The 15,843-nt window shown below is 36.7% G+C and overlaps 1 protein-coding gene across 1 annotated transcript in view; it reads left to right on the top strand.

The window, feature by feature from the left end:
* Positions 1 to 15,843, top strand: part of LOC104626465 (regulating synaptic membrane exocytosis protein 1-like) — a gene marked incomplete at its 3' end in the record, with an annotated part of 211,901 nt that overhangs the window by 162,209 nt on the left and 33,849 nt on the right. Inside the window, exons 28-29 of the mRNA XM_010294397.1 lie at positions 4,328 to 4,357; positions 14,331 to 14,443. Of these exons, the coding sequence (XP_010292699.1) occupies positions 4,328 to 4,357; positions 14,331 to 14,443 (143 nt within the window). The remainder of the gene's footprint in view (positions 1 to 4,327; positions 4,358 to 14,330; positions 14,444 to 15,843) is intronic.

Below are 15,843 nucleotides of genomic sequence, written 5' to 3'. Positions count from 1 at the left end.
TTTCATGTTTCTTCTGTGGTTTCAGAACTTGGTACAATATATAATGATGAATCAGCTTTTAATTTAATTTTAATTTTGCTTTCCTTTGCATATTCATCTATCATCTTTCTCCTGTTCTTGATAACTGGTGTGTTGAGAGTAAAATACTAGTTTATATTTTGTTAAATACATTGGAAGTGAATGTAGAACTTACCATGAAAGTGAGTAGAGATGGGATGGGTACAGAAGAGGACAGAAAAAATGAAAGTTGAGCAGAAGGCTAAAGCTACGCGAGGTTTAGAAAGTTGTCGAAACCATGAACATCTGTAGAGTAATGCTGTTTCACTGAATTCTTATTTACACTTGTGGTTGATATGCTTGCGTCGTACATATAAAATGTACAAGTAGGATACAACATACAATTTACTTTGTTGTTTTATGTCGTACCGCCTGTGTCAATGTGGCTGTATTACACTACATGGAAATGAAGGCTAAAGAGATCTCCTTCTCTACATAGTACTTTGGTTTTATCTAAGTGACTGTCTGTCCTTTTGAAGGGGGGGGAGTTGTCTGATTTTACCCATGTTTAACACTTTGTTCAAGCTGAGAATGCATTTTCAGAGACATACTAGGTTGAACAGATTTTATAAAATATTTTTTAATGGTTTTGTCAGTATCTTCTGAAATAAATATGATAGTATGTATAAACTTTATACTGCTGTAAGAAATTAAATTCAATGAGGCTATAAGACCATCGCATTTGCTCTGATTTACAGTATCAAATTTTAGTATCTGCTTCACCTCTTTAATCCTTTTCAGATGAGTATCAGGGTCAAATGGAGTAACTAGAAGTGATCTGAACTTAATGTAGGATTGAATCCAAAGCATATTGAGGTCTGTAAAAATTTTCCGTTAACTGTACTTGGAACTGAATTGTGTCCTTAATGATTTAATTTCACAGTCATCATGGATGCAGATGATGTCAAAACATAGTGCAATATAAAAATGTTATAGGGAGCATTTCAAAATTCTTTGCATTTTCTTAATTTATAAATAAAGCTACTCCTTGGTGGTCAGTATTAACATCCTGTGTTTCAAGAAAACCCTGTATGATATACCATAAGGTATCACTTTCATAGTGAAGTACTTCTTTACACTCTATACAAATTCTGTTGTGTCAGGAGGGTTGAATACACATCTAAATATATACATCTATGAATCTATGTCTGTTTTACAAATCACACTAATTGCTGTGAAAAGATTGGATGTCTGTATATCAAGTGGGCTTTTATTTGCTGTTTGCATATTCAAGAGGCATAGAAGAATCCAGTAATTTTATTACGTTTTAAAGCTCTCATTATGGAACACATGAGAGTTAATGAAGGAGCAAGAGGCTGGTAGTGGTTTTCATCTCAAGAAATAGAGTGGTATTTTAACTCTTGATGATACTTTTACTCTCAATGTTTAATCTTTAGTTCTCAATTGTAAATGATCGTATCCATGCTAACAAGGCTTCTTCTAGGACTGACATTGCATCTCGGACATACCATTTTGTCATTGTCAAGTTTAGAATTGAAAAACCAGTTGTTTCCTTGTCTCTACCAGATGATGTTGTCTTAGTTACTGTTCTGGTCAACAGTTTAGGAATCATAAAAAGTCAACTTGTGAGAAAATAAGGTGGTTTTAAAAGATCCTTATTAATAGACACACTTTTTAAAAAAAATCTCATAGAAGTAATTCTTACAGAGAAGACCAAAGTAGTCAACTGTTCTCCATTACAGAAATGGGGTTGTTAGTACTGATCAGGAACAGAGAAAAAAAATGTTAAATGTCGAGGGAAATGTCCAATTTAAGGACTAAAACCTCAAAACAGCATAATTATGCACACTAGCAAGAAAAAAAAAAAAAGAGGCTTCTTGGTGATTATGTTCTAAATGGAATAGCGGCTTTGCCTAGTTTTTTGGGGGGGGGTAGTTATCTTCACTTGGAACATTTCTAACTAATATTTTTAGCAACTCCAGTACATGCCAACTTTTTCGAGTGGTTACAGTTAAGATTGTAGGCTTCTGTAATTTTTAGGCACTGTGATTTTTATTTTAATCCTAGTGGTATTGAAGAACACATAGTCGTATTTCTTTCCTTTGCAACCCCATCAGCAGTATTTCTTAGAGTGCAAGACACACTAGGATGTTATTGCAACTAAAGGTCTTGAGATGCTTGAATATTGAAAGTTAGGCTGGTATAGGTGTGTTTGTATATGTTTTCAAAAAGTCACAATTTTGTAGTCATCACCCTAACTTAAGCTACTTAAGAAGTGGTTTTTATTTCTTTGTTTTAACTGATAATTTTATAAAAGGACCTAATAATATCAAGATGTTTTGGCTCAGTGGCTAAAGCAGTGAAATTCTAAGCCATGGTAAGGACAACGCTGTGTTCTCAATACGTCATCCTGTGCCAAGCTCTAAGAATTTGCATCAGTGTTTTTTTCATTGGCATCATGTTTGAGTGGACCTGTGCAAATCATTAAGAGGGGTGGGGATTCTGCATTGACTCTGTCTTTCAACTGTTTCTATAACAACTTTGTTATGGTTTTTAAATGATACTTTTGTATAAAGCATATTTCAATGATCTTTACTCAGTCTGTCCTGTCGTTGCAACGATCAAACGTCACGGGAATTCTTGCTTGAATAGGATTTGAGGGTGGATCTCTACACTTCTGTATAATGGATAATCATTGTATTGATCAAGGAAAAAAATTAATACAGCCTGAAGTCTATAGCATTTTTCTACACTCCTTTTTAGCTGCAGTAGATAGTATTAGGGATAATATTAGGAAATCTAGCAAATGAATAAGAAAAAACATGTTATGTACTATTGAAATTTGTGAACCAGCAAGATAAATGTGCAGTGATTGTAGTATAGAAACGATCTTTAAGAGCTAATTCATGCAAAACAGGTCTTTCTCCCTGTATCTGCTCTGTTTGGCTCTTCACAGCGTGATTTCTTTTTCATAGCATCAACAATGTGGTTTCATGTTTAAGAAATCCTATAATGAGAGTAAGGTTTGTGATAATCAGTGGCCTATCTACATGTAAAGAACATCTGTAAATATAATTGGACTGGTGGGGTTGTATGTGTTTCCAGTGTCATCTGTTTACAGCACTACACCTTATGCAGTGACCTTTAGAAAAACAAAAGTGTGACCAGCATTACGTATTGCTGTATCTTAGCTCGTGTTAGAAAAAGCTGCATAAGCTTTGTACATTGCTTGTATGCAGGGTGACGTGCATGCGTGCTGCTGTTTCATGAGGGAAAGCTACATTGAAGACTTTACTGGTACTGAATGGGGATTACTTGTATAAAATTCACATGTATGATATATGTACAAGTCTTTAATGGTTGTCAAGTCACGTCATAGAGAAATTAAGTGAAAGAAGAATCAGAATTTCATACAGAAAATTAGTATGTTGCCATATAATACCTTTGAGTTGCAAATATCTTTCTATATTTAACCAACTTAAGATGTGAAAAACAATTAATAGCTAATGAAAAGCATTCTGTGTATATGTACTTGATCATTGAAATGTCATTGCAGTGAGAATATGGCTTGAATAATGGTAAAAGATCAAACCTTTCAGTTAAAACCTCTTTTCAGATCATTCAGTATAAAACTTGAGTGGCAGAAAAAAAGAATAAGTCATTGCAATTTTAGATTTTAGTCTTTTAGCATTGTTTGTTTTGTCTTCATATTTCTGGTTTCATTTTGAAAGTATTAGGTGCCACTACATATTTTGAGGCAGCTTGTGGAGTCTTTACTCGTGCTGGAGAGTATTTTTTCTCAGCATTGCTAACTCACTGCAAATTAGTTTAAGCCTCATAATCTTTTATGTATTCTTTAAAGACCAATTTTCAATAGTCCAGTGGTTATTGAGTATTACAGACTTCAGTTAAGAGAAAATAAATTTGTAACACTCATTATTGCAGAAAAGTCTTCAGAATCTAAAACAGGGCTATGTGGTTCAGGAGTGAGAGTGATACTTCAAAAAATTCTAAGATTTTTATGTTGTTCATAAATTTGGATATGACAGTACTGCTCGAGCGAAATACTTAAGGAGTCCACAATCTGGTTCTTAGTAACTTCATTGTTCCTGTTAATTTTAAAGAAAAAGTCATAGGCTTTATTGTTTGCCATGGTTTATCATTTTAATTTTCTACATTACTTTTACATATGCTGGAGTACTGCTTACTGTACATGCCATTGTCACATGTAACACATTTCTTTATCTAACTTTAAATTTGCTGATTTCTTTTTCTGTTTCCATCATTCCGTGCATTTAATTCATTGAAGAGCAAGAGACTTTTAACTCTTCCACAAAAGGTAAATATTTATGTAATTTTTTACAAATGTTTGGCAACTGTTAATACTGGCTTTTCCCTCAATATATGCCATGTCAGTATATAGTATTTAGTTAAGTGTTTAACAGGCCAGAAGGTTGTTTCTCAAATATCTATATGCTATATGATGCCCCTGTTTAGAACATAAAAATGGTTTCTTTTGTGATTTCTAATTTTCCTACTGAAATTCAATATATGGATGTAACAGGAGCAGTCATGGTATTTTACATGGCTCAGAAGCTGCTTGATTGAGTTAAAGTTCACTCAAAGACTAAGATTTTACCTAAGCTCTTGAGCTCTGCACAACATCTGCTTCTAATGATGCAGCCATGGCTCTTGGCATCTGTGAAGGATGTTTCATAGGTTTAGGCTTAGGAATAGTTGAAGTGATGACGGCCAGAAACTATCCTTCATCTGCAGAGGCATTCTGAAGAATGAGCTGTGTTTTATGTGCATGACAAGCCCCTGACACTCAGAAAGCTAGTAATGTTGTAGGGCAGGTTTCTTGGGGCAGACATACAGCGCTCACCTCCCATAAATTTGACCTCCTATGAATTCGCTATGTCTGTCCTGATACCAGTGAATCAGTGAGCTCAAACAACAGGTATTTAAGGCTGTCCCACAGAGTGAAAAATTTAGTGTGTCATGGCCCTATCGAGGCAACGTTGTAGAGAAGTCCTTTTTTTCTTTTTCTTTTTGCTGAAAGTCAGAGTTACCTCAAAATCAGAATGAAGCTTGGAGAGAAAAAATGAAAAAAAATAATCCTTTGTAATGTTAACTGCAAAATACAATGCCGCATAAACATTAATAGCACAGATTAACCTTTTCTGACCTTTAGTCCTGAGTCCTGCAGATCTTGGGAAATTCTAGTCTGAATACAGGCTTTGGTGGGTCAAAGCCAAATTGTGAGTTGAAGTTGAATCAGAATATCTCCTTCAACTTTACTTTCTGAAAATGTGAATCCCACTGATGCATTCATACTTGCTTAGGTAAAAATACAGGAGATGTTCCACTATCTACGAACTCCAACACCCACGCCAATACTTAAGAGTATGTTTTCATTATAATGTTTAAAAAAAAAAAGGTGAAAAAGAAATAGTATTTAACTTGGGTATTAGCAATTACAGGTTATTTTGCAGTGTTAAGAATGTACTATGAAATGTTTAAGAAAGAGAATGGTTAATTGTTAAAATTATTTCTGTCATTTTTGCTTTCTTCAGTATTTATATTTCTCTCAAACAGAACAATACAAATCAGTCACGCCAGTTTGTTGTTTATCCCTCTTTCAAGTTCACAAACCTTGCCATGTGATTTGGACTGCAGTGGATGTTTCTTTGTTCAAAACAATTGACTTTATGCAGACAAACTAGACCATGCCTGTAACAGGTTTGTAAAAGAGCTTATTTCCACAAGATTTGGGTGGATATGGCTCAAGATTTGGGAGTGTATAGAAAGTGGTGGGATCTCTATGCACATAGGGAGATCTCTGTGCTCAAAGGAGCTGAATGCAGATGCAGCCTGCAGGCAGAAAAAAGAGCTGAGCAAAAGAGGAGCGGGAAGAAGTGAAGTGCTGGCAGTTCTGGGGGACCATGAATAACTTAAGTTGAGCTGAGTTACACTAGTAGCCCACTGTCACCTCTGACTTCCTGCTGTGCAAAATAAGAGATAAAAGGAATAAACAATAGGTGAATGGGAGATGGGGGTGTTACAGGTTATTATGTAACAAGAGACATAGATATGAAGGACAGAATATACTATGGATATGAACTACACTGACCAGATAAATCTACAACAAAGAAATCAAGCATCTGTTCCACTTAATCAATGGGAAGGGTTGCAATAAGGTCTTCGGCAGGTTACTAAAATGCTGACTCGGATTGCTGCCAAAACCAGTGGTTAACTTTTTTCAAATTTTAAGACGTATATGTTTGTTTTCTTGTTGTTTTCTTTTAAATAGAAGCTTCTGTTTGGATCATCCTTGAAACTCTTTGAGGAAGAACTGAGTGTTGCATCAGCCGGTTCAGATTTTTATATTGGCTTATCTTCCTTCTGAAGTGAGTTGTTAAACTCAAGGTGGCCACTATGCTTCTGTGTGTACTGGAGGATCCAAGCTCATTTCCCAGCTTGGCAGTATGTGCTTTGGTCATGCCTCAGTTCTGATTTGGGAGGAGGCCCAGGGTGGTATCAGCTTCCATGGAAAGGAAACCCATGCACACAAGCTTAACGGAGCCACAGCATGTTCTAGTCAGGTACAGGCACCAGGACTGCAGAGCAGGCACCAGAGCCCATCGCCCTCACTATCTGCATGCTGATAAGTACTTTTTGAAGTCGTATATGCAGAGAAGTGATAATAAGTTCTTTATCTTAGCAACAAATTGATTTTTCAGTGTTACTAGCCTTATATTTCAAAACATTAATCTGCTCATGATTTCAAAATTTTGTATGTGTTTTAAATTTCACAGTAGTTTTCTGTGGATTTTTAAAGTCAGGAAACCTACCACAGAGATACTTTGTGTGTGCATGTTGCAAAACTCATCCTGAAGGCTGAAGAGAAATAACCTGGAGACCCTCAGTAGTATTTCTGAAACGCTTCATTCTGGTTCAACATCAGTGTGAGTTCTCTCCCCTGTGCAGCACAGCCAGCTCTCAAGTGAATGCTCCTCTGCCCTCATTTCACTTGCCCACTGCACTGGGGGATCCCATCCAAATCTCATCTCTGCTTTGTTCCCCTGCATTTGTGCTGGACATTGGTTCTGCGTAGTTTCTTCTCTAGCTTCCACCTCTCACTTCCTCAAACCAGATGCTGTTTTTTCTTCTCTGATTCCTATCCAGAGAGCATCTAAGCAGTACAGAGAGATGAAGCTCCTGGCTTTTGCAACATAGAAAGTCTAAGTGTACGTAACTCTAGACTGCGTTGTAGCTGTAGCTGTTTGTCATTGTTCAACTCATCTTCTTCGTATGAAGGCTGAGAGTGAAGAATAGGTCAGATCTCTGTTGGCTTCTGCGATAAGTGCGGTTCCCTGTTGCCCTGCCAGAACCTGCTGTTGGTGCCCCAGAAACACTGTTACTGTAAAATAGTTTTTGAGATAGATTTTCGTTTCAACTTACTTTTCCAGTAGCTTTGTTGTGTAAGCAAATCTTTCTATCATTTTAGACCTTTAGACTTTTTCTCTTAAAGTTTTCATCATAAATGGTGTGTGATATCTACTGGTAAGGGTTACAGCCATCTGAAATTTTTATGATGATTTCTCCTTGTTCTGTAGCTTACTCCAGATATTAATAGTGCAGGTAAGACTTGGAGGATTTACAAATTGTATGGTTTGCCTACACCTCCTTTCTGTCTTGACCATCTTGAACAGAAATACAAACTGCTTAAAGAGCAAATTCTGTGTTTGTTGCATACATCACAGAAAATGGTATAGCCAGTGCTAAGGCATCCATAGGTTTTCTGTAGTCTAGAGAAGATGAATGTGGTTATCAGTTTTGATCACAGACTGGGTAATGGCACCTGTTGTTCTTGGCATTAAGCCATACTTGGCTTTGAGCAAGAATGTCCTTTTAGAAAGATAATTTCACTTAACAACTGCAACTGATGGAAAATTGTTCTGTGTTTAACCACCGGACTTTTAAACATAAGTTTTAGTACTTATATAGACTCATAGAATGGTTTGGATTGGAAGGGACCATTAAAGGTCATCTAGTCCAACCCTCCTGCAGTGAGCAGGGACATCTTCAACTAGATCAGGTTGCTCAAAGCCCCGTCCAACCTGACCTTGAACATTTCCAGGATGGGGCATCTACCACCTCTACCACCTCTCTGGGCAACCTGTGCCAGGTTTCACACCACCCTCAGTGTGAAAAATTTCTTTCTTACATCTAATCTACATCTACCCTCTTTTAGTTTAGAACCATCATCCCTGTCCTATCACTACAGGCCCTGCTAAAGAGTCTGTCCCCATCTTTCTTATAAGCCCCATATTTATCTGAATTTATCTAACTACTTCTTAGCTACTGGGCATTATTATACCCTTATCTGCTAACTTGAAGAGCCTTCTACTATTAGAAATCTTCCCACAATCAAACCATATTTGCCTTCTTTTTAATAATTCCTTAAATCTGTTTCTACAAGACCATGTCCTGGACTATGAATAATTCTCATGGCTTCTCCCTAAATCTTTTTTACCAACAGTATGCTTTGAATGATAGCCTTCCTTAGATAAATTTGTATCTTCCACTTTCCATGGGGTTTTTTTAATGTTCTAAAATTCCCTATCTCTGTATGACACTTACTTAAGCATTTGTTGTTCTTTCTGTAAGCAAAAAGGCATATTTTCACGTACCTTGCCAAAATTTCACTTCTTTCTTGCTTTGTTATTTGCTAGATAGTAACAAATCTCCACTTCAGAGACAATGACATTATTCTGCAGATACATGTGTAGCATGTACAGCAGTTCAATTGTGGGTGGAAGGTGTTTTTTCTTGGAATTTGATGATGGTCAAGAATCCAAGATGGTCACAGTGCTACACAACAGGTAGTTTCAGTGCTAAAAAAATTCTAATCCTTTTTTCCAAATGAGTGGGGTTTTTTTAGATGTTATTTATTGTCAAAGTCTACAGAATATAGAGTCTCTTTGATGATTGTTGTAACTAAACAGGTAAGCTTGGGAATTAAAAACTAGAGTGAGAAAGGCAGATACAGCATTTTTGCTGTTCCTTGCTAGTTCAATATTGCTGCATGTGGTACAATCTTTATTTAAATGCACCAACATATGTTTCATACATTATGCTATGAGCTTAATGGATAGGTGTTTATAGCATCATGCCATTTAAGAAAGTTTGCAAATAATATATAGTTTAGCCTCTCTTTCAAACCTTAAATAGGGAACTTAAAACCTCAGAATTACTTCATTTGCTTTTGCACTGGTCACGACTCTTGTAGCTCTCAGTGATTTTAGTAGGATTGGTCTATTGTTCATACCAATGGAGGCTGAATTTATTTTCAAGTCAGATTTCATGCATTGCTAGATTCACATTCTGGATTCTAGCTAGGTCTAATGTCTCTATAAGTTAAACAACATATAGGGCTCAAAATGTGCCCATACTAGTTCTCTGAGGACAGAAATAAAGATGAGGACTGTCACCTAGTTAATGCTGTCAGATATAACTCTATAAACCTTACCATAGTTCTGACATATTAAAAGGAGTATATAAATTCTTAGTAAAGAGATAATCTCATAGATAATTAAGAAATTACTATCTCCTTTAAGAAAAACAGTTGTTGGCCTGTCATAATTTTCTCTGAGGATAGGTTGCAGGCTGAAAATGAGAGCGCTGTAGCTATTTTCTTTAGTTTATTCCTTACCTCCTTTAAGTAACATATTACAGATTTGCATATTTTAGACAATCAAAAGAGACCATGTATTTTATAGGCTGTCAATAAAATAAGAAAATCACATTCTTTATGATGGAAACATTTACCAAGAACAACCTTTAAATTAATCAAAACTGATTTTATCACAAGAAACACAAGGGAGTTTTTTAAGTACTTTATGAGTAAAAACCCAACTATTCCATTATGTGCATACATTAAATTGTTCTTTTACCAATACCATTATCACCTCTGCAAAGATTGGAAATCCAGATGTTTCATTGTACTTCCAGCATATAGCATATTTAGAATCCTGTAAGATCTGTTATGAATTACAGTACAGGGTGCACAGTCTTCACAGGGATGTTTCTTGAATGACATGTGAAGAAGAGATCCAGGAGAAGCTGATGGACCTGCTAGTCTGTGAGATAGGAGATGGTCTGAATCTTTGTAGACTATGTCTTCTTCCCTTGAATATCATTCACAGTGTAAGACAGATGGGACTTAGCAGTGAGTTGAGTAATAAACTGAGTAATAACTAAAGGAACTTTTGTTTGTTTGATGGAAGACCACACTGGGCAGTTAATTCTTGGTAGCTTGGTATGGTGGGTTGACTCAAGACAGCAATTAAGCACCCACCATCCACTTACTCACTCCACCCTCCGTAGTGAGGTGGGGGAGAGAACTGGAAGAGCAAAAGCGATTAAATCTCATGGTCTGAGATAAAAACAGTTTAGTAAGTGAAGAGTAAAAATGAAAAAACCCCAACCAACCAACCCACCACCAACTGGTACAAAAACAATCACTCACCACCTCGCAGTAGCAGACACAATGCCCAGACAGTCTCTGAGCAACAGCTACCTTGGGAAGACTACCCCCAATTTTATTGCTGAAGATGATGCTATATGGTATGGAACATCATTTTGGTCATTTGGGGCAAGCTGTCCCCGCTGCCTCCTCTCCCAATCTCTAGCCTTCTGCTGCAGAGTGGGCCTTGGCACTGTGCAGGCACTGCTCAGCAATTGCTTAAACATCAGTGTGTTATCAACACTGTTTTAGTCACAAGTCCAAAACTCAGCAGCATATAGGCTGCTGTGAAGAAAATTACCTCCATCCCAACTAGATGCAATACATTTGGGATTACAGGAGTCAGACCAGATAATAAATATATTAACAGAGTTGAAGTATAACATTTTGATTCCATTCGTATGTCTGTGTTTTCTCTCCTGCATGGCTTGATTGTTTATGTACGTGATTGTTGTACAACCTTCACGTGGTTTACATAAGAAAACCCATTGCAGTAAAAGCTTTACCTCTAAACTTGCATTCCTTAGATAAGCAGTCTGCTTACTGAGTTCTCTTCTTTCAATTACTGATTGATCTCACATCTGAATCAGCAGCTCTTGAAGAGATGAGAGTGATTGCTCTTTCAAATATGACTTGTGACACCAAAAAGAGTAACATGTTGGCACAACTGATATTGTTACTGATAGTTCCACCACTAATTTCAAATGCTTGTGGTAAATCTCCATATTTTGAATTCTAGGGCCTCTGTAGAATTTAGAGGTCTTGGGATTACAGTGCTTCGATATGTAGATTACTGTGTAGTCCTACCTCTCAAGAGCTCCAGGAAAAGCACTCTGTAAATACTGGTGTCCTAAAAGAAAGTAAAATCATATTTTTCTGAGAGACAAATTAAGTTCCTAAAGTATTGTTTATGTCAAATTTTCGTTACCTGTGGTAACCAGCTGTGTTCCAAGAAAGTAATGTGATCATATGGTGGTGTTACCTATGACTGTTACAGCTTCTGCTAATGTGCTTTTGCTCCTGTGTTAGATTGTTTTTCTGCTTCTTGTGATAAACATGTAAAGAGTATACCGGGCTACTTGTCAGGCAGACAAAATTTTCCATCACAGAATTGAGCTAGATACAGCATATGTTTAGATGTGCATGCTAAACAAACCTGAAAGGGACACAGCTGTATTTTCTAGAGGAGAGTTAAATTTCACAGTTGCTTGCTTAGAAATAGATTACCAGCTAATTGGTGATTTACTCCATGCACAAAACTAAATTTCCCTATTAGTGAATTTAGATTTACTTCACAGTCCTCATTAATTGTTCTCATGTTATTTTATATAATGATACCTAATGATGCAATACAGAATATAAGCATGGGGTTAAGGTTAAGGATTTAAACATAAACAAAATCAAGTATTACTGAGAAAAGGTTGAATATTTACTCAACCTTGACTGCAGTAGTTTTCACGTATAGTCATTGAAATAGCATCTCAATACATAATTGAATATTCTTTCTCAGGTATCATAAGTAATAGAGAGTAACATTCTTTCATATAAATTTAGTTTAATGTACAGTTGAAGTGAAGTGCCCAAAAGTCACAAAAAGAAAGGGTTATTTTTTAGAGTAACTGTAATCTGTGCACCATACACATATAGGGCTAAATTTTTAAAGGGGTCTCAATTTTCCCTCTGATTTTATATCCTCAGTCTATTTCATGCATGTATGATAGGATTAAGATATCTGAGTTTTTGACGTCAGTCACTAATTGATATATCTTAATCCCTTCATATCTGTCCATAAAATAAGAGGCCATCTTTAAAAATTTCACCTAAAGTGCTCAATTTTGCCTTCAGATACCTCCATGCAACTTCCATTGAAGTAATTGGAGCTGTGCCTGCATATCTGATGGTGGAACTGGACTCATTGCAATTAAGGTACACATTTACCAACATAATTAGTCATCCGGAATAATCGCTGGGCCCAGTGTGACATTCTGCAGATGCAGAATTTCCTGGATTGGACCCTCTGCGTGTGGGAGATTGAAGATTACGATCATAGCTTTATTTCTTGCCTTAAATTTGTAGCTATAGCAGAACTTTACTGTCATTTGCTGTATTTAATTTTCCTATTTTAAATAGGAAATGTTGAAGGAGGACATGAAGACAACAACAGTATTTTTCACAGTGATGCCTTTGTATATTTTTTCATACCCAGTCAGCATACAGACATTCCATGTTTTCCATGAACATATTACGGATGCTAAGTGCATGCACAATCATGATTTGTGCAATAGCATGAGTTTAAAAGACCCAACCCTGAGTGTACCGCCTTTTTTTGTATTTTTGTGCTCACAAAGCACAGACAAAAAGTAGATGTGTAAAGTGTCTCACAGTTAACTAGCAGCATAAAACCCAGATATGATAACATTGGTACCTCTTAATTCACAACACGTATCTGTAAACAATATGATAGAGTACTTATTTCCCCCCAATTTAAAATTCTCTGAGTTTTGTGATTGATTTCATGCAGCTTTTAAATTGGTGTGTCTCTCCTGTCACTGGTCTGGGGAGGGGCTGTTTACAAAAATCTTGACTTTTAAACTAATCATTTTGGAGAGAGTCATATAAATCCATGGCTGACCCAAAAAGCAGAAGGTTTTGTGGAGGTTTTCCCAAATAAAATGCCAGTCTTGAATATGTGACCACACAAAAAATTCCAACTAAAAGAAGTTGTTCTGGGAAGTTATAACCTTTTAAAAGACAATGAACATAGTGAGTACTCCTGTGATTTAGAACAATGACTGATGAATATTTGGGTCTAGTCCTAGAACTGTTAAAAAATGCCAGTTTTCAAGGTATTGGTTTTGTTTGTATTCCTTTGCATTTATAGTGCTACCAAGTTTAAGAATGGCAGAATATATAGTTACCTCTGAAAATTATCCACTATCACAAAGGTTAACTTACTTTAAGGAAGCCTTACCCCAGGGGCTTTCACACTACTCTTTCCATTAGTGCAAGATCATCTTCTTGTGGCAAGCACAGCCAACATTAATTGTCATAACTTGTTCAAATGGAAGAAGCTACTCTTTATAGCACGACAACTTCTTGAAGATTTAAGATTAGATTTCTCTTATGAAACAAATATTGTCATAGGGAAATTGAAAACAGAAGAACAAATAATTTCTTTGAAATGGAAGTGAACATTAGAGAGCAAAGTAGTGCTTTTAAAGGACTTTGTAAAAAAAAAAAGTTACTAGAAAATGACTGTATTTTTTACTGTGACTGGTTGAATGGAGAAATTATTCCTCTCAAATAATCTTTAGCTATGGTAAGCAGTTATGTTTTAAGATAGTCAAGGAGTTAATTACTTTAAAAATAAATTTTAATACCTGTTTAATGCATTAATTCTTAGAATGGTACTGTAATATTTTCTACATTTAAGCAAATACATGGTTAGATCATCATGGATTTATGTCCCCTGCATCCAGAATTTATTAATTCAACCTATCACCTAAATTCTTTCACTCTCTTCACATCTGTTGCACCAGCTTGATTATGTATAGGAAATTGGGATGTCTGTCCATTTGCAGGTAAAGATTCTCGCAATGGAAGTGGTTGATTTCTTGACATTAGTGTTCCTTTGTTCTGTGTTTACACCCTGCTTGTTCTACATGTTTGTACATTTCTCTGTTTCATTGAGATGGAAATAAGTTAGAAATGTTGCTAAACCATTTGTTTTTCCAAAAGGTTTTCACTATTTTTAATTAATTTTCATTGTGTGTTTTTGCAGCAAGCTTAGTAGTGGAGGAGCGAACGAGACAGATGAAAATGAAAGTGCACCGTTATAATCAGACATCAGGGTCTGGTTCTAGCCAAGAACATGAGCGTGAGCAATATACCAAGGTAAAGTCAGTAGTATTGAAATGATACTTTGGCTTGAAAATTGAAGGCGTAAACCATTAATATTATTTAAAATATTGCATTACCTTCAAGAACACTGTGTTATAAAACCTGACAGAAATGTCTTCAAGTAACAGCTTTTTAACATCATTTTTACCCCCATCTGATGTGCATTAGACTTAGTCTTTGATGTCACCTAAAATGAATCTACAAAAAGCAGGCCACTTCAAAACTAACTCAGGGAAGAAAAATCCTTCAACAGCTATTAAACAAAGCCATGTCACCTCTAGCTTAGGAAGCTCCTGGCCTGCCAATCCCTGAAGGCCGGAAAAGCAGGCCGTGGAAGCATCATTGTATGTTGGCCCTACTCTCCTGTTCTTCTCTAGGCCCCTGCTGTTGTCTGACATGTAGAGAGCTAGGCGGAATTAGATCCAGTCCCATGCAGCTGTTCTCATATTTATATAATTTTTTTGCATCCTAATAATGTCCCAGGTAAAGTATTTCCTTTCTTGAAACACACACTGATTACTTTGATCTCCTTTTCTAATAGAAACGTAAAGGTTTCCTCTGGTAATTAAGGGTACATGAAATTACATTAATGCAGTTATATAGAGGGACCTTTTTTTTGTTCTCGTTCATGCTAAAATGACAACTTTGTAAGATTAAAACTGTATAGGCTTCTGAGCAAACTGCTGACAACGTCTCGCACATCTGCACTGCCACTTACAAATCAAGCTGTGAGGGGCTGGAGCTGAACTTTCTGCTGAAGGCTTGTGACACCTAACAGAGGGGGAACATTTGCAGAAGTCAGGAGGGGGAGAGTTTAGATTCTGGCTTTCCTTTTAGAGGTACAGCACTGTGGTGGTGTCGGCAAAGTAAAGGGCTGGCAGAAAACGAGCGGTAACTCAGCTGGGTGGGAAGCTTTGCCGCAGTTCTCTCCTCCCGGTGCCGTTGAGAGTTACGTGCTTTCAGCGAGTGACCACAGGATGGCGGTATGGATGTGAAAGTCCACTGTGAACGATTCGGACACACAGAGCAGCTGTGTGCGTTAAAAATAAGGTCTCGGAATAACTGTAGTTGGAAGAAGATCACATCTTTTATTAATTTAGACTTTCGTGCCTCTAGAGCCACATTTCAAAGACTTTCTTCACATCACTAAGAACTAAACGCTTGTATTTTTATTTCTACTTTTTGAGATGAACTTTTCATTTGTGAACCGATGCCATACAGAAAACAATAAACATTCCCAAGCTCTCAACAGCTGCAGACATCAGAACGCTCCTGGTGTTTATTGCTGCAGCACAGGCACTGGACTTTCTGTCCTTGCGCCTCCAGGGTCACTTCCCGGTGGTTTGCAGAATTGATGTTTGGGGGCATCCTGGAGGCACAGGTTAAAATAGCGG

This window comes from Phaethon lepturus, unplaced genomic scaffold, assembly GCF_000687285.1.
Source record: "Phaethon lepturus isolate BGI_N335 unplaced genomic scaffold, ASM68728v1 scaffold4269, whole genome shotgun sequence".
In the NCBI taxonomy this organism is placed as follows: domain Eukaryota; kingdom Metazoa; phylum Chordata; class Aves; order Phaethontiformes; family Phaethontidae; genus Phaethon; species Phaethon lepturus.
The sequence above is the reverse complement of the archived record's forward strand: the minus strand, read 5'-3'. Positions and strand labels throughout refer to the sequence as shown.